The sequence below is a fragment of the Salvelinus namaycush genome, chromosome 31 (assembly GCF_016432855.1).
Source record: "Salvelinus namaycush isolate Seneca chromosome 31, SaNama_1.0, whole genome shotgun sequence".
Classification (NCBI taxonomy): Eukaryota; Metazoa; Chordata; class Actinopteri; order Salmoniformes; family Salmonidae; genus Salvelinus; species Salvelinus namaycush.
Window position 1 is genome coordinate 35,992,172 of NC_052337.1, and position 19,038 is coordinate 36,011,209.

The 19,038-nt window shown below is 42.2% G+C and overlaps 1 protein-coding gene across 5 annotated transcripts in view; it reads left to right on the plus strand.

The window, feature by feature from the left end:
* Nucleotides 1-599: 599 nt before the first annotated feature.
* Nucleotides 600-19,038, plus strand: part of LOC120026106 (autism susceptibility gene 2 protein homolog) — a 32,691-nt gene continuing 14,252 nt past the window's right edge. For all 5 annotated transcript variants that reach the window (XM_038970918.1, XM_038970920.1, XM_038970919.1 and 2 more), the window contains exons 1-6: nucleotides 600-1,755; nucleotides 13,246-13,461; nucleotides 15,245-15,337; nucleotides 15,464-15,490; nucleotides 16,170-16,199; nucleotides 18,058-18,106. In XM_038970918.1, coding sequence (XP_038826846.1) covers nucleotides 1,405-1,755; nucleotides 13,246-13,461; nucleotides 15,245-15,337; nucleotides 15,464-15,490; nucleotides 16,170-16,199; nucleotides 18,058-18,106 — 766 coding nt within the window. In that variant the 5' untranslated portion in view covers nucleotides 600-1,404. The remainder of the gene's footprint in view (nucleotides 1,756-13,245; nucleotides 13,462-15,244; nucleotides 15,338-15,463; nucleotides 15,491-16,169; nucleotides 16,200-18,057; nucleotides 18,107-19,038) is intronic.

Genomic DNA, 19,038 nt, shown 5'->3' on the forward strand with positions numbered 1-19,038 from the left:
TCATTATGTGATCTTGCAGACATTGCCTCGGCTTTGATCTAACCATATAACGAGAGCCATTTGCCAGAGTAGCCGAACGAGTAGAGCAGAGAATGTTGGGAAGAAGGGTCCGGAAAAGTCGGATCTGTGGCCACTCCGATTAATTTAACACTGCCTTAGTGTAACACAAATATATCCAAAACACATCTTAGGCAACATTTTCCCATTAGTAATAGGTTATTATGCAAAAGAGAGAATCCATGTAGAAAAACAGTTTTGCTTGTATTTATTCATGACTAATGGTGAAATAAATTAATCACATTCCCTCAAAACCCTTTATTTCACCATCACTAACTCTTTTTTGTTGTTTGTTTAAAGTATCAATAAGATCTGCCTATTCTCAGCCTAGGCTACTCAGTGTTGTAATAAACTCCAAACCTATAATAATGCAGTATAAAGAACAGAACTAAAACCAACCTTTTCAAGCAGTACATAGGGTCATGAAAGGGTACATCTTTCACCTCCTCTCCTCAGCGTTAAATCGCTGATCATTTCAGGCACTTCCGTGCAGAAGTGGCGGAAATACGTCAGTTGTTCACGGTACTGGGATTTACTGTACAACCGAAAATGCAATGTAGGGCGAAGTGGGGAAGTGGGCTTTAAATCTAACGTGTTTTTTTTTGTTTTTTTTTACACCATTTACCCAACGTTTTACTCAAGATCAACCGGCCATTCAAACCAACCATATCAACCAAGGAAAGAAGAATTCGAGGCTGGATTTATTTAGAAACAATACCGACTCAGGAAAGGCGAATCGTTTTCTGGCTGGGGTTTGCTTACTTTGGTGTGAAGATTGACAAGCTTTGAACAAATAGCCTGAGAATGGATGATTCTACAAATCACGGAATTCATTGAGTTGAGTGGATTATTCATGTGTCTCTCTTTTGCATATCTAAGGCCAGAGTAACAATCAATCAATCGGCCAAACACCATCAAAGAGAAGTGTTGTTTAGACTATTTTACTTAAATAAACGGATTCCCTCTAGCCAAGCACAATCGTTCATGACTATAGATTTGGCCGGGCGGTGATGGAAGAAGAACAGTCCGACATGATACCACGTTGTAGCTTCGTCTGACAGCTCGCTCTGTCGCAGCCAGACAACAATTGCAAGCAAAAAAAAGTTTCAAAGCAAGTTAATATTATTGTAAGAGTTACAATTTAGAGTTCTCCCACTCTCTAGGCGCAACAAAGTAACAATCTGCTGTTGTGGTGGTCCAATTAGACAGGCAGCCACGGTTCGCATTCAAGTCGAAACCAACCTTCGAAAATGTTCTTGTCTGTTATTGTTGGATGGAGGATTTTCTCAGATCGTTTATTTAATTTGTAAAACAAAGCAAGTGCTGTTCTGCACACTTATACTTCACATGGACAAAGAACGAATTTCGCTCTGTCGTGTGGCGATCGCTTCGACTCTGAGTTCTAAAATGGACGGGAAAATAAAGCGCAGCCGGAGGTCAAGATCTCAACGAGACCGCGTGCGAAGAAGGGATGCGATTGACAGGAATGACCAAAACCGGAGTCCATCATCTGGCTCCGACCTAGGGCAAAGCCCGGTCGGGAATAAGGCCCTGTGTAATTATGGAAAAATTACCAACTTGCGTTATGTCCGGACCCCGCGTCCCTCTCGGAAAAAGAGACGAGGGTCAGTGTCACAGGAGGAGGACATTATTGATGGATTTGCCATAGCCAGCTTTCTCAGTCTGGAATCTTTAGAGGTAAGAACGTTGGCCTATGTTGTTGTTGTTTTTGACACACGTTTGTATGTTTGGACATGATACACATAAATCGATTACATCTTCCTGCGTGGCCAACATCGCTCAATATCTCTGCCAGGGTCATGTGCAGTTGACGCAGTTATCTCCATTGTGAGTTTATTAGCACATTTAGTGTAAAAGTTATATAACAGCCTATACACTGTTACATAAAATGGTTATCTACACTGTAATTACGCTGTCCCTGCCTTGTAACAAGGTTTTCAGGACCCAGGATATTGCTGTAAACACATTGGTTGGTTTGCAGGTCCAATATGCCAAGAGGCTGATGGCTGAAGATATGCTGTTAGGTTACTATTGATTTATCCCAACAACAACCATTATGATGCTTTGAGGTGTCACTCAGTCCATGTGTTTCTATAGATCAGACTTACTTTCATTTCAGAATATGTGTTTCTGGAATACAGATTATTATTGATGCACTACTGCACACTGGCTGGTTTGGTCAATGTCATGATAATTCCTGGGGTTTGGCAGAGAGAACTGGTAGATGTCACACATTTTGAATATGTTCTGATTTGCTGATGGTCCAAAAATGGAAAATCAAAAGTTATAAACTGTAGGCCTAGGCTTGACCCATTTTATAGTAAGCTCCTCTCTTGCTCTTAAATGCTTCCAGGTGCAGGGTTCATCAGCTGGAGTATTAGTGTATGTGATTTTTCCACCTTGCCGGCTCGGGGATTCAAACCAGCGACCTTTCGGGTTACTGACCCACCGCTCTTAACCCGGGAGGCCACCACAGGGACATGTGTCAAAAGAGATACAAAATAGACAATAATAAAGGCATTGGAGACTTCTATGTGCCTGAAATGCTGGAAGAGGAAATTTCTCTCAATGCTTCCCGCCAGATGGTGACTAACAGTAAACTTGATGAATGGTATCTAAGTGACACTGTGTGAAAGACAACCCGGCAGTAAAAAGCCAGAGCTGACTCAGTGATTGGTGCATATGGCCCTGACAGAATACTCATCATCATTCAGATTCATTCTCTGTCTAGGAAGAGAAACTTATTGTTATACCAAATGTCAGGGGTGAAAAACAAGACAGGACTCAACACGACCTTCTGTCATCGATAATGATGGGCGTTATCTATTCCTGTCAAACCTTGCTTCTCAGAGGTGTAACTCATGGAATTGCTTTGCTATATGACTACACATGATGTACCGGCTAACTGTACATGAATCACTGTAGAAACAGCTGCTTCATACAGCTGTTGCATATTGTCAACATGATTTCCACAATATTCTGGATGAGGATGACTGTAGACTGATGATGGCTCCAGCTCAAAATGACCCTGGCCTGGATTTTAATACGAGGCCTGTATAGTTGTATAATGATTGTTGTAGTGAGTGCTGTAACCTAGACAGTGTAACTCACCAGGGTGTGACTCTGGGATCTGCTGGCCCACTGTATGTTTGTTTACACATGGTTAGTTTCATTAGCTCTGTAACCAGCTAGTCTGGCTTTGGCACTAGTCTAGATGTGGATGATTGGGTGACGCCTGCAGCAGCTCTACCCTTTAAACGGTGAAACGCTTCTCTGTTATACGGTCTGTACTCTTCTCTAGCTCTGCTCTGGCAGCAGGGAGAATCTCTCCCTGCTCCCCCTCTTTTATGATGACTGAGCTCCTAGGATTTCACCAGATAGAATTTCATTAATACAAAATCTAGGATTAGTCATTTGTAAAGCGAGCTGTCAGACTGTTACAAGTGTTTAATATCCTACTGCAGTAGGGCCCCCAAGCAGACATTTCAGCACCCTATTTGCAGAAATAAAGTGATATGTTTGATGTATTTTAGGAGTCCGTCCACCCGGTCAGGTGTGTACTGTCCTGTACACCCCAGAGGTGATGCCATGTAAGTAACTGTTTGATAAACACTACCAGTGTGTCAAAAGCTAAATGTTAATTTAATAGGCTGCAGCACGTGAGAAACACTGTGGAGAGCATTCTAAGGACACTGCTCTCGGTTTATTTCTGTGTTGCTATAATCAAGATTATTTCTGTGGTGGAACTTGTACAGGTAGTGGTACAGTGGTCTTATTTTATCAAGAAGCATATCATTGAAATATTCCAGCTATTGATTGGTAAATCTTTCTAGAGGTTCTTTATTACAGCCAAGGCCCTGCTGCATAGTTAACGTGCACCAGCCTGCCGGACCTCTGGCCCATCTGTCCAGCTGAGAGCTCTCCAGGCATTCAAGAGGGGGCTGCTGCGCCACAGCTCCGTGTCTCTTTGGGGTGTTTGTCTGCCTGTTCGGATGACGCTCTTTACAAACTCCTTGTGTGGACAAGATTGAGGAAGTGCTTGGCTTTCAGGGGACCTGCAAGGGTTTTTAAACAAGCAGGTGTCACTTGTCTGTGTATGTAAAAGTGTTCACTGACAGCTGATAATACGGTGTGCTTACAGGAAAGCCGTGCTTTTGCTTTCAACCCTTTTTTCAGTAGAATCAATCTTCTAGTTCTAGGAACACTGAAAATACCTCTCCGTGGCCTGTTCAGTTTGACTGAATGTAGTCCCACAACCAGGTTAGTGTGTTACTCCCTCAGGCACTCATTGATTTACCCTCCTCTATGTTATCTGTCCTTGCCATCCCCCCTAGTCTCCAGCTAGACTGTCATGTTCAAGGATTACATTCCCCTCTCTTCAGCATTGTGGAAGCACAATGACATCCCTCAGCCAAATAATGCTGAACGTTTCATGTTTTACCCTTGTTCGTCGCAGTTCCACATAATGGACAACTTGCAGGGCTGCAGGCCGCAGTTGTGTGTGTGTGTGTCCATCTCTCCCTGGGCCCACTGCCCAGCCAGGCTGTGAGACAGGAAACAGGCTGACTCTCCCTGCCATAAACCCCCTCTGTGATTTCCTATCCTTTGTTCTGCTGCTTGTCGGCTCATGCTGTAAATAAACCATCAGTCGTCCTGAACGGCCTGGAACTGACATGGAACACCATTATGTCTGTCTGTTGCAGTGACAGACTGACAGACAGAGACAGCGAGTTTTATTTAGAAAATTAATATGTAGAATGTGCTGCTACTGCATGACCTCAATCCACTGGCTTAATAATGACTGTTGGCCCCATTTAGTGGATAGGTACTATTTAGCCCTGATAAGTAGCGCTATCTGCCGAATATGGTACAGTTCCAAATTTAGAGTTCCAGGGCGCAGTGCAACCACTCTCTTGTTGAAAACTCTCTCTCTCTCTCTCTCTCTCTCTCTCTCTCTCTCTCTCTCTCTCTCTCTCTCTCTCTCTCTCTCTCTCTCTCTCTCTCTCTCTCTCTCTCTCTCTCTCTCTCTCTCTCTCTCTCTCTCTCTCTCTCTCTCTCTCTCTCTCTCTCTCTCTCTCTCTCTCTCTCTCTCTCTCTCTCTCTCTCTCTCTCTCTCTCTCTCTCTCTCATATTAATTGTCTGCCTGTGTTGGGTTTTCAGTTAGGTTAGGGTTCCACTACATTGCCACTGTGAATAGGTTCTCTGAGGAAAAGTCCTCGTTAGGTACTGATGGTGTCATCTAATTGTCTCAGTACCTGGCAGAAGAGGGGAGGCATTCATCAAGCCACTATAAACAGCCGTCAAGGATAGCACAGTCATGCCCATCGAACAGCCTCAATTTGTCGGGGCACGGACTCGACAAGGTGTCGAAAGCGTTCCACAGGGATGCTGGCCCATGTTGACTCCAATACTTCCCACAGTTGTGTCAAGTTGGCTGGATGTCCTTTGGGTGGTGGACCATTCTTGATACACACGGGAAACTGTTGAGCATGAAAAACAGTTCATGAAACAAACTGGTGCGCCTGGCACCTACTACCATACCCCGTTCAAGGCACTGAAATCTTTTGTCTTGCCCATTCACCCTCTGAATGGCACATATACACAATCCATGTCTCAATTGTTTCAAGGCTTAAAAACTCCTTCTTTAACCTGTATCCTCCCCTTCACCTACACTGATTGAAGTGGATTTAACAAGTGACACCAATAAGGGATCATATCTTTCACCTGGATTCACCTGGTCAGTCTACAGTTGAAGTCGGAAGTTTACATACACTTAGGTTGGAGTCATTAAAACAAGTTTTTCAACCACTCTACAAATTTCTTGTTAACAAACTATAGTTTTGGCAAGTCGGTTAGGACATCTACTTTGTACATGACTCAAGTCATTTTTCCAACAATTGTTTACAGACAGATTATTTCACTTATAATTCACTGTATCACAATTCCAGTGGGTCAGAAGTTTACATACACTAAGTTGACTGTGCCTTTAAACAGCTTGGAAAATTCCAGAAAAGGATGTCATGGCTTAAGAACCTTTAGAACCTGATAGGCTAATTGACATCATTTGAGTCAATTGGAGGTGTACCTGTTGATGTATTTCAAGGCCTACCTTCAAACTCAGTGCCTCTTTGCTTGACATCATGGGAAAATCAAAATAAATCCGCCAAGACCTCAGAATTAAAATTGTAGACCTCCACAAGTCTGGTTCATCCTTGGGAGCAATTTCCAAATGCCTGAAAGTACCACGTTCATCTGTACAAACAATAGTACGCAAGTATAAACACCATGGGACCACGCAGCCGTCATACCGCTCAGGAAGGAGATGCGTTCTGTCTCCTAGAGATGAACGTACTTTGGTGCGAAAAGTGCAAATCAATCCCAGAAGAACAGCAAAGGACCTTGTGAAGATGCTGGAGGAAACAGGTACAAAAGTATCTATATCCACAGTAAAACGAGTCGTATATCGACCTAACCGGAAAGGAGGCTCAGCAAGGAAGAAGCCACTGCTCAAAATTGCCATAAAAAAGCCAGACTACATTTTGCAACTGCACATGGGGACAAAGATCGTACTTTTTGGAGAAATGTCCTCTGGTCTGATGAAACAAAAATAGAACTGTTTGGCCATAATGACCATCGTTATGTTTGGAGGGTAAAGGGGGAGGCTTGCGAGCCGAAGAACATCTTCCCAACCGTGAGGGCATGGGAGTGGCAGCATCATGTTGTGGGGGTGCTTTGCTGCAGGATGGACTGGTGCACTTGAGGGAGGAAAATTATGTGGATATATTGAAGCAACATCTCAAGACATCAGTCAGGAAGTTAACTTCTTATGGCGGGGGGCTATTGAGTAGCTTGGATGAATAAGGTGCCCAGAGTAAACTGCCTGCTACTCAGGCCCAGAAGCTAAGATATGCATATTATTAGTAGATCTGGATCGAAAACACTCTGAAGTTTCTAAAACTGTTTGAATGATGTCTGTGAGTATAACAGAACTCATATGGCAGGCAAAAACCAGAGAAAAAATCCAACCAGGAAGTGGAAAATCTGAGGTTTGTAGGTTTTCAAGTCTTTGCCTATCCAATATACAGTGTAAAATTTGGTCCGATTGCACTTCCTAAGGCTTCCACTAGATGTCAACATTATTTAGAACCTCAGGCTTCTACTGTGAAGGGGGAGAGAATAAGAGCTGTTTGAGTCAGGTGTCTGGCAGAATGCCATGAGCTCAGTCAGGCGGCGTCCGTGAGAGTTAGCTGCGTTCCTTTTCCTTTCTAAAGACAAAGGAATTGTCCGGTTGGAATATTATTGAAGATTTATGTTAAAAACATCCTAAAGGTTGATTCCATACATCGTTTGACATGTTTCTTCGAACTGTAATATAACTTTTTTGACTTTTTGTCTGGACTAAGTGCCTGCGCCTCTTGAATTTGGATTTGTGAACTAAACGTGCGAACAAAAAGGAGATATTTGGACATAAATGATGGACATTATCGAACAAAACAAACATTTATTGTGGAACTGGGATTCCTGGGAGTGCATTTTGATGAAGATCATCAAAGGTAAGTGAATATTTATAATGCTATTTCTGACTTCTGTTAACTCCACAACGTGGCGGGTATCTGTATGTCTTGTTTTGGTCTCTGAGCGTTGTACTCAGATTATTGCATGGTGTGCTTTTTCCGTAAAGCTTTTTTGAAATCTGACACAGCGGTTGCATTAAGGAGAAGTATATCTTTAAAGCTTGGTCGCAAATGGGTCTTCCCAATGGACAATGACCCAAAGCATACTTCCAAAGTTGTGGCAAAATGGCTTAAGGACAACAAAGTCAAGGTATTGGAGTGGCCATCACAAAGCCTGACCTCAATCCTATAGAAAATTTGTGGGCAGAACTGAAAAAGCGTGTGCGAGCAAGGAGGCCTACAAACCTGACTCAGTTACACCAGCTCTGTCAGGAGGAATGAGCCAAAATTCACCCAAATTATTGTGGGAAGCTTGTGGAAGGCTACCTGAAACGTTTGACCCAAGTTAAACAATTTAAAGGCAATGCTACCAAATACTAATTGGTGTGTATGTAAACTTCTGACCCACTGGGAATGTGATGAAAGAAATAAAAGCTGAAATAAATCATTCTCTCTACTATTATTCTGAGATTTTACATTCTTAAAATAAAGTGGTGATCTAACTGACCTAAAACAGGGAATTTTCACTCAGATTAAATGTCAGGAATTGTGAAAAACGGAGTTTAAATGTATTTGGCTAAGGTGCATGTAAACTTCTGACTTCAACTGTATGTCATGTGTGTTTTGCACACTCAGTGTATATTGTGGGGTCATGATCTAACCTCTTACACAGTAACTTGTGATCACCACTTAAGCAATAAGGCCAGAGGGGGTGTGGTATATGGCCAGTATACCACAGCTAAGCGCTGTTCTTATGAACGACGCAACGCGGAGTGCCTCGATACAGCCCTTAGCTGTGGTATATTGGTCATATACCACAAACCCACAATGGTGCCTTATTGCTATTATAAACTGGTTACCAACGTAATTAGAGCAGTAAAAATAAATGTTTTGTCATAACCGTGGTATATGGTCTGATATTCCACAGCTGTCAACCAATCAGCATTCAGGGCTTGAACCACCCAGTTTATAATTTGAGATAAATTCCTCTCAATAATCTCGCTGTAAAAAAAGTGAGTGTAGTAATGTGGGTCTTGAGGATTGATCATGTTTGTTGTCTGTATGCTTTTGTCAGCAGTTCAAAGTTCTGATTAGGATCACTTGTCAGTGTCTGTCTTTTATCTGATTCACCTGAGCTGACAGTGCAGATAATGTATTGAGTCGATGAACAGTAAGTCAGACAGGATTCTGTATGACACTGACATCGCTCTTATGCATGACAAGATCAGTCTATAAAAGCAAGGAACGTCCTTGAACGGATCTGTACTGGGCAGAAGAAACAATCAATCATTGTTTCACACAGTTATGATACAATTAGTATTTTATTTTATTTAACCTTTATTTAACTAGGCAAATCAGTTAAAAACAAATTCTTATTTACAATGACGGCCTACCCCGGCCAAACCCTAACCCGGACGACGCTGGGCCAATTGTGTGCCGCTCTATGGGACTCCAATCACTGCCGGTTGTGGTACAGCCTGGAATCAAACCAGGGTCTGCAGTGACGCCTCTAGCACTGAGATGCAGTGCCTTAGACCACTGGGCCACTCTGGTTTCTCCACCTCCCTGGACTGTTACCAAGCACGTCTGATCAAAACAATCACTGCTAGCTTGGCTCTGAATAGCATCAGGCATACACATCTGTTGAGAGGCAGAGGGAGAGAAACTACTCTAACCCAAAGACCAAACAAGGGCTGAATGAGAGAGAGTGGGTGAAAATAATCTGGGGTAGATTTCCAGCTACACTGAATACAATAGGCATGTAACCTCTAAGAATGAAGACAACAGGGACTGTAGATAGTCTATATTCTGTGATATATGGACAGAGTATACAGTCGTGTTTACATATGGATCTAGGTGATAATAAACTGGCTCCATTTTCCGCACTCGTGTTTATCATTACTGTAGGTTGTGACACAAGAAAGTGACATTATGTTCTATTGCAATTTCATAATGTTTCTTTTTTGGCCACCAGTACCTCCTTTAAATATGTTTGACAGTTATGTGACAAAGTAGCCTACACATTTAGACTTGTAAGGCAAAGCCATGGCAGTGTCAGAATATTTATGACTCCTCTTCAGTCCATTACTGGTGCATAAATTGCTCGGGTCCAGTAATTCAGTGGCAGGACCCGTGACCTCAGGCTGCTGGACGTGTCATGGGAAATAGAGAGTGTTATGCTGACCACACAGCTCGCGTTGCAAAATAAATTTACACATACATGTTATTAAATCATTGCACCCACACTGCTCTTGTGAGTCAACAAGCATCTGCGTAGGCAGGCGTTAAAATAGAACTTGGTTCTATTTGTGATGCTTGACACACTGCAAGTCCCGCCTCTCCCATCTCCTCATTGGTTTTTAGGAGCAAATACCCACATGGGTGATTGAAAGATGACCTGAGGTCCACATTCCTTTGCAGTTGGTGGTGGTAATGCACCTTAAAGTTGGTTGCCAACTGGCATATAAAGTCCAAAGAAGAAGAAGCCTGAAGGAGGAGAGATTACTAGAAACTAACTCAGTTTACCCGTTTATCTGTGGATTAATTGTCGGAGTAGAGGACCTTGTGCATTTCAGGTAAAATAACAACCCAATGTTTATATCCCAGGACAAATTAGCTAGCAACAGCAAGCTAGCTAGCTAAATTGCCATAAATGTTTAATGCTTTTTGACCTGTCCCCAAATTAAAATAGTTGGTTCATAGTTGGTTTTGATATTTCAACCTGTGTGTCCTGATCGCGTCTGGTGTGGGTGGACAAAATCAACATGTCTGGTCAGCATGTTAAGTGTCTAATTACCACTTAATTATGTGTCACAAGTACTGTGGGAAATGACACACAAACTCCATTTCAGCATTCAAATAAAGTGATTATGAACCTAGTGTATCTATAGCCACTCTCAGTGGTGTAAAGTACTTAAGTAAAAATACTTTAAAATACTACTTAAATTGTTTTTTGGGGTATCTGTACTTTACTATTTATTTTTTTGACAACTTTTACTTTTACTTCATCACTACATTCCTAAAGAAAATAATGTACTTTTTACTCCATACATTTTCCCTGACACCCAAAAGTACTCATTACATTTTGAAAGCTTAGCAGGACAGGAAAATTGTCTAATTTACACACTTATCAAGAGAAGATCCCTGGTCATCCCTCCTGCCTCTGACCTGGTGAACTCATGAAACACATGCTTCATTAGTAAATGATGTCTGAGCGTTAGCGCATGGCCCTGGCTATCCGTACATTTAAAAAACAAGAAAATGGCGCCATCTTGTTTGCTTTATGTAAGGTATTTGAAAAGATTTATACTTTTAATTTTGATACTTAAGTATATTTTAGCAATTACATTTACTTTTGATACTTAAGTGTATTTAAAACCAAATACTTTAAAAGTTTTACTCAAGTAGGATTTTACTGGGTGACTTTTACTCAAGTCATTTTCTATTAAGGTATCTTTACTTTTATTCAATAATGACAATTGGGTACTTTTTCCACCACTGGCCACTCTACCGATGGCATCTTTAAAAGTCAGGGGCATTTACAGTAAACCTTGTACCAGAAGATGTTGGCCTATAGTGCCATGTGATCGAACAGTTCCTAATGACAGAAAGCGGTCTAGCTGGGGATGTATGGATAAATGGAGTGCTTGACCTATGGACAGGCTGTTACCAGTATTATCTCTGTCGTGGTCAGTAGGATAAAGACAAATCATCTGTAGACCTGTAGCTTTACACACAGTTTAGGAATCCATCATGAATCTAATACCCAGGAACGTCAAGATCTGCTGGGTCTACTCTCCTACAGTGCAGTGCTTAAATCAATGAACATAGGAAGGAACAACTGTAGGCATATATTTCACTGTAACAGATCTCTCTGGATCTCTAGAAGGAACTGTGCGCTACTGTCTTGTACGATATCTTGTCATGGGAAAATAGCTCTCTGAAATTAGCTATCTATTACTCTGATAAAGGCATGTTAGCGGATGCTATTAGCTTTATACAATTAACTGACCGACTCTCTGTTGTACCCCTGCTTGCGTTGCGTCTTTGAAATCTATGTCACATCAATAGAGTTAATGATTTACAGAGCAGTTAATGGAGGCTGAAGCAGCGCTTACTGTGCCATTGGCTGATTGGATGCAAATTGGATTTGAACAGCCTACTGTAACAAGCTGCCTTGTTTCCTTGGCCTCTTGTATCTCATGTCCTTTGTGGAATGTTTGCAGGCCAGGTTATGTTCAGCTACCTGGTGAGACCTGATATGTGAGGTCTGATTGCAGAAGCTGTGGCACATGAGCTGTTAATAGCTTGATGTTCATGTCTTCTGTCCACCGAGGAGAGACCGTGTTATAACATGCATGTTACTGCCATTCACTTTTGGCTTCATGGATGGTGAGAGTGACTGGATGGAGGTACGAATGTGATAGTGGAACTTGATGAGAGCCCATCCACTGAATCATTTGTAAGCCGCTGGGCTTTACCTGGGATTTAGGGCCCATGTTCGTTCTCAAAGCCATTCTCACTGCAAACCCTAACCTGGATTTAGCTGGTTTCACCCTATTGTATTCAGTGTAGCTGGCAAAACGGATCTACTACCCAAGGTTATTTTCACCCACTCTCTCTCACTCAGCCCTTGTTTGGTTTTTGGGTTAGTTTAGTTTCTCCCCCTCTCCCCCCTGCGTCTCCACAGCTGTGTGTGCCTGATGCTATTCAGAGCCAAGCTCAGTGATTGTTTTTATCAGACATGCTTGGTAACTATCCAGGGAGGTGGAGAAACACAGTGACACATCATTTACCACACGCCGCTAGTCTTTTAGCAGTGCCATGAATATTAATATCACTATGGCAATGGTTCTGGAGATTACACTTGTGCCATTAGGTCACTTGTTTTCATGGTTAGCTGAAGCTGTAGGCAGGGGGGACGCTGAGCTGGGAATGCTCACAGTTCACACTCGTTGGCTAAGTGAGATTAGTTGTGCTTGCATTGAACAATACCCCAAAAGCCATCGGGGGAGGGGAGCATGTATTAAATTGCTCCTTTCCAAGTTCTCACAGACTTCTGTGTCTTAGATGACCTGTAACTGATTCTTGTTCATGTCCATTGCTCCACTGTGCTTGGTAGTATGTATATCAACACCACTGACAACCCACTCACAGGCCACTGGCATGGTTAGTCCAGGGGCATTTAGCTCAGACTGCCAAACGCCACAGCCTGACAATGGGTGGCAGCTGGCCGCCAATATTCTAGTCTCGCAGGCCTGCCTCATAGGATATGACCTCAATACACAACCATGCCCAGAAGCATCATGAGCTTTGGCTCTTCTTCAATTCCCTATTTCTTTATGATGGGTTTTTATTTATGTACTAGAGGTTTTGGAAGGATTTCCTTGCCGCCTTGTCATATTGACTCAGTGTAAGCATTATCATCATTCATACCGAGGTGGCTCTCCTGTGCTCTACATATTAAGCCTCTTTTGTGTTTGCTCTTTCGTAGGTGGCTCTGAGGAAGAGCACAAAGAGCCCGAGGTCGCAGGGGGGCAAGGAGAAGTGGGAGAGCCAGGTGCTGAAGAAACGGAAGACTGAACAGACTGCTGAGGGGGATGTGATTCCTGTGAATGGGTTCACTGACAATGGAGCTGACTTTGATCATGAGCAGGATGGAGAGAAGGAGCAAGGGAAGGTGAAAAACAGATCAAAGAAGAGCAAGCAGGTAGTCTATGGATCAATTAACCTTCATTCTTTTTTAATGACTATGCTCTCCTACAAACTAAAAACTCTCTACCTCGTAATGTGTGTGGGCATTTTGCCCAGTGAAGTAAAAGAGGTCTTACAGTTTGTTTTCGTTTTGGTTGTTTACCTAGCTAAGCAGCTATATGTTTATCTGGAGTTCTTCCTTAGCTGTTTCAAGTCATCCACTTTAAATCCCACAGTTTTCTTTTTCTAATGGTGATACGGCTTTTGTCCTGTAAAAAAAAAAAATGGCTCCATCGTGAGGTGTTAATTGTCAGCACCAGCCAGTCAATGAACTGTGTTATCAGGTTCATTTCCGAATCTTCCCATCCTGGTCTAGTAATTGCTTCACACAAGCGTGTCTGCTTTGCAGGAAGTTAGGAGAGTGCCACACAGGAAACAAGGGCCAATAAAGAGACGAGATAAGGTGCTTTGTGAAGAGCTTCCTCCTCAGCGCAGGATGTGTCTGTGTTTGTAGCAGAAAGCACACCAGGCACTCACAAACTTATGCCCACTTCCATATCAGTCCCTGACCTAGCCAATTCCCGCACCCCAATCTGTATGTGTCGACCAGATACTACTTGTTATAAGGTATCGCCTAGATGACCCCTTGTGGATCTCTCTTGTTCTGAACAGTATGCAAAACAGTATGTTGGGTGGTAGCCTCCTATGCAAAACAGGACAGAGCTATTATCAGGTTTGTTTCAGTGTATTTTGTTCCTTGAATTTACTGTTTATCTTAGCACACTGTAGGTAAATGGGATCTACTCTACGAAATGGATGAAACCTACTCACACTTGATCAATCGAGCAGTTTAATTGTGTCACTGAAGCAACATCCGGAGTGCTGTAGGAAGTAGAAGGACCTCAGATAACATCCTTTCTCAGATAACATGTACTTTGCTAAAGCGCATTGACACAGGACGTTCACTGTGTCAAATTAAGTCATGAGACTAGCTGGAAGATGGCTGGATGACATGTTCACTGCCACTGTTAAATCCCACCTATACTATTTAAGTAAATCATTTTTACATGAACACACACACTCACTCACACTCACACACAGAAATAGACCTACAGTGTTCTGGGCTTGCCTGTCAAAGCAGTGAAGTGTAGCAGCCAAATGAACGCTGCAGGATGGGCTGAACATTCTGGAACGGTAGCTTTAAACCATGAAACCCCAGATCAACACCACATTATTGTACTGTTCCTGTTTAATCACTACATGCTGAGTTTTCAGTCAATATGATTTCTCTGTTTTGTCCTGAAACAACTTGTGATCTCCTGAATCAATATCTGTATAAAATCTGCATGATGCTGCATGGATCATTCAAGGTCTCCATTCCAACCCAATGTTGGTGTGTGTGTGTGTGTGTGTGCCCATTTATGCATGCACTGCATTCATCTTGCCTTTAAAGAAAAGCCAGCTCTGGCTCGGAGTTGGGCCAGGGCCAGGGCTAGGGCTAATTGCCCATCACGGTCAGTGAATGAGTCTGGACATGAACTCTGCTTATTTTAAATCGGGTTAACTGTGTCATTGAAATGGATGTCCTCACTGATGTGTAATCACTCATTCCTGTAATACACCAGTGCCCTCTGGTGGGCCAGATTCTCATCTGGGCAGAGAGGCTATGGGCTGGTAAATTCACTGTCTACCAACTCAATGTTATGTAGATAACCCTGTACTCAAAGACATGGTGATAATTAGTTAAATTGGAAGCCTTTGAGTGTGTGATTGATCTGTCCTCTGTGTCTGTCCCTCAGGTGAAGGGGCTTCTGGGAAGGCAAGGTGGAGCTGAGGTCACCAGAACGCAGGGCACGCCTCAGAGAAGCAACTCTAAAGAACACCACAGTGGGGTATGAACAGTATTGTCTGGATAAAGGGATTTTTTTTGTGTGCCAACAACAACCTATTGACTGATTACAGAAGGCATTTATCAGAATCTGTTATAAGCCCATGAACATTATAATTTCTTTCCACAGAGTTCATTCTCTGGTCGGGGCTATTCGGTGAGTGACTTCAATCCTTTCTGATAGAATGAATGTCGCCTATGTTACCCATGGTACTGCTCAGAGTATGAGGACAGAACCGGGTCAGTGATTAGCTCATGCATACTGAGAAGAACAGTCTGGAACAAAATGTCCTCAGAAGCTAACAGGCTGATATTTAGTAATGTAGCTAAACAGGTGTCATGTCAACACGGATTAGTGATTTGTATATCTGAGTGACACTTTGACAGTGAGCAGGACTTGAGGGAGGGACTGACACATGATTTATCAGGTTTCAGTAGAAATTGACCGGCTGATATAGTAGCTCACAGCTGTGTTGCTGCGTCGCCTGGCATGATGATTCCTTTAGAGCAAACTGTTCAGTACACACAGCAGTTAAACACACGTCGGTGACTTGGAACGAGGTAACGGACCTAATGCATAATAATGTCCCCTTTCTCCCCCTCGATTTCATTCTCTCGCACGCACTCTCTCTCTGACTTGATATGTAAACAGACTCTTACTTCTAGGCATAAACACATTTCTACTAATCTAACCATAATACGTTTCTCAATGGATCTCAATGTTTTTTTATATGCATTATTTATAGATACATTTATAGAGTTTCAGTTTGAGTGTTGGTGATGGATGAAGCTGTTCTCATGAATTAATGCAGCGCTTCGCATCCTTTCTCCCGCAGTGTGACAGTGAGAGTGACATCGATGACAAGGTCAGATAAACATTCTCACTTCTCAGAACTATTAACTTATCAGTCCTCTACATGTTATGTATTGGTGTATTCCCATCAGGGCTGTCAGCTGGCCAGGCTGTATTGTACTGAGAGGGGGGGGGGGGTCCTCCAAATGGCAGTCAGGGTTGTGATGGGGTCAGGTTTTTTGGCTGACCTTTTTATTTAATAGGTCAGGCCAGCGTAAACAGTGTGTGGGGTGTCTTTGGTCTCAGTGGTGGTCCTCCTCCATCCTGAGCAGACTATTTTTGGGACATAGTTGACGTCAAGGAGGGTAAATGGCCACAAACTCTAACTTGTGTTTTGGTACTGGTTTGTGAGTGTGAGGTTCAGTCTGTGTGTCTTACAGACATTATACTCTTAACTATTTTTTTAAATGTCTACATGTTAATAATGCCAGCTCTCTTTGATTGCATTATTGGATTTTGATCTAAGGAATGCGCTGAAGCTAACTTGATTACACTGTGAATATCATTAGGGCTACTTACGAAAGTAAGGACGTTCTGATTATCATAACAAGTCTCTGTTATTTCCTCTATACGATCTATTTATTTTTGTCAGCAACCTCCTATTAAATATTGAGGCTCCAAAACTGAAATTAAACTCATGACAGAGGTCATATGAACCAGATTACGGTAATGTAGCATTTTGCAAGGTTGTTAATCAACTGATGGATTCCAGGAATATCTGGAAATAAGGTACTTACATTTGCAACACGAAAGGAACCTCATGATGGTTTACCACAGCTGAATTTCCGCTGAGTTCAACAATTTGATTTAGCAATTGAATCTGGTCAGTTTGATGTCTTTTTGATGTCATTAGTGTATAATCATGCACTTTCCCAGCATCCATATGATTGACACTTTACAAAGGACAGAATGCTTAAAGATGAGGAATACACAGGAGCACATCAAATATAATATCACTACATAGCTTATTTAAGTGAAAATGGTTGAGTGCTCTAGTCTGTGTGTGTGTGCGTGCGTGTGTGTGTGTGTGTGTGTGTGTGTGTGTGTGTGTGTGTGTGTGTGTGTGTGTGTGTGTGTGTGTGTGTGTGTGAGTCCTCTGCTGCCTGGTATGACAATCTGGCCAATATTCAGCAATGTAATTAGAAACATACTGTTTTAAATGTAATTTATGGATTAGAATAAGATACTTAGCTACTAAGTTAATTTGTGTCATCCACTTTCTAATTTGTTTTTCACAAGGTAAATGTCATGGGCATTTACGTAGTGCTCTAACATGAAAGAAATGACTGATTACATTAATTGCCTCTTAATATGTAATCTATGTTGTGATGCTTTTTATTATACTGTCAAAAAGATGCATTCATTGAGCTGTCACATACTACATGAAGTTAGAAGGGTTTCGATTTAATCTCATTCAGTTTCATTTAGAAAACGTTCCCTCTCATGTCATTGGACTGGGTTCACCAAGAGTTATGTCTCACCTTTTGTTCCTCTGATCTCATTTTCATTCATTTTACATTTCCATTTTAGTCATTTAGCAGACGCTCTTATCCAAAGCGATTTACAGTAGTAGTGAGTGGATACTTTTTCATACTGGTCCCCCATGAGAATAGAATCCACAAACCTGGCGTTGCAAGTGCCATGCTCTACCAACTGAGCCCCACAGGACCATACATTCATTGGGAACTTGAACACACCCCCCTGAGTGTGGCGCTGACGTCGAGTCTGGGAGTGGAGCAAGAGCCAGCATACCGGATGGTCCTGTTGATCGAGTGCTGTTAAAGATTACCATGGAAGAGCAATCACTTTTGGCGACAGTTCCAGCATCAGACTCAAAATCCTAACATCTTTATTTTCTCATTTTTACTCAGGTTTCAGGGATTGAGTCTGAAAAGCTCTTCACACTAAGGACAACTAATGGTAAGAATATTTTCACTCTCAATTTTTTTTGCACTTGACTCTCTGTCCTTGCTTAGCTGTTGCTAAAAATAATAGATATATTTGTCTGTGACATGCTCTTATATGCTTTTTCTGACATTCCATTTCTGTTCACTTGAATAAGGGCAACATCCTTATTCAAACCACACAATTATCAAGAATTACCTAATTGTTGTCAAGGTGTTGTGGCGATTGTAGTTTAAGGATACCCACACACTCTTAATTGCACAACGTGGTTTGACACTGAATGTCACTCTACCCTGTGGAAAGTCTCTGAGCTAGAGGGATTTATGTTGAAGTAAAACAGAATAATGACGCAGGTGTTTTGACAGAGATGTGTGTGCATTTGAATGTGTTGAGTTGTGTGAAATAGTTGATAAATGCTTTCTACACAATCTTTTAGCTATGAATTGGATTGAACCTCCACTTTCAGTGGCTTAGCTGCTTCGTTGGGGCTAGGAAGAAGTGATGTTTGGAGTCACACGTCATTCTCAATGAGACTACTGGCTCAAGCAAGTTTGTAATCTACTGCAATATTCCCTGTTATCATCCTTAGCATCTCTTAGCAATTCCATATTGTGATCTAACTATAGCTGAAATTCAACAATTAAGTGCAATTTTCACCCAAGAGAATGCCTCTCAAAGCAACATCACTGAATGGTATTTTCCCCATTCAGTATTCTTTACCCTACTGAGTTGTTGTTGCCTTATATGGGCAGCTTGATTGATTGTGTTCTCTTCACAACCCACGATTTCTCAAACTCAAAGCTCATTAGAACTAACGTGGTCACATTTCGCCTCATTTGGCCTGAAAGAGCCAAGCGGAGACGCACATCCAGGGCCAGGCAGCATAAAGCCTGCTCTAATCCCACTGGCTGGCTGGCGGTGAGAACCTTTTAGAGCTGAGCCAGGGG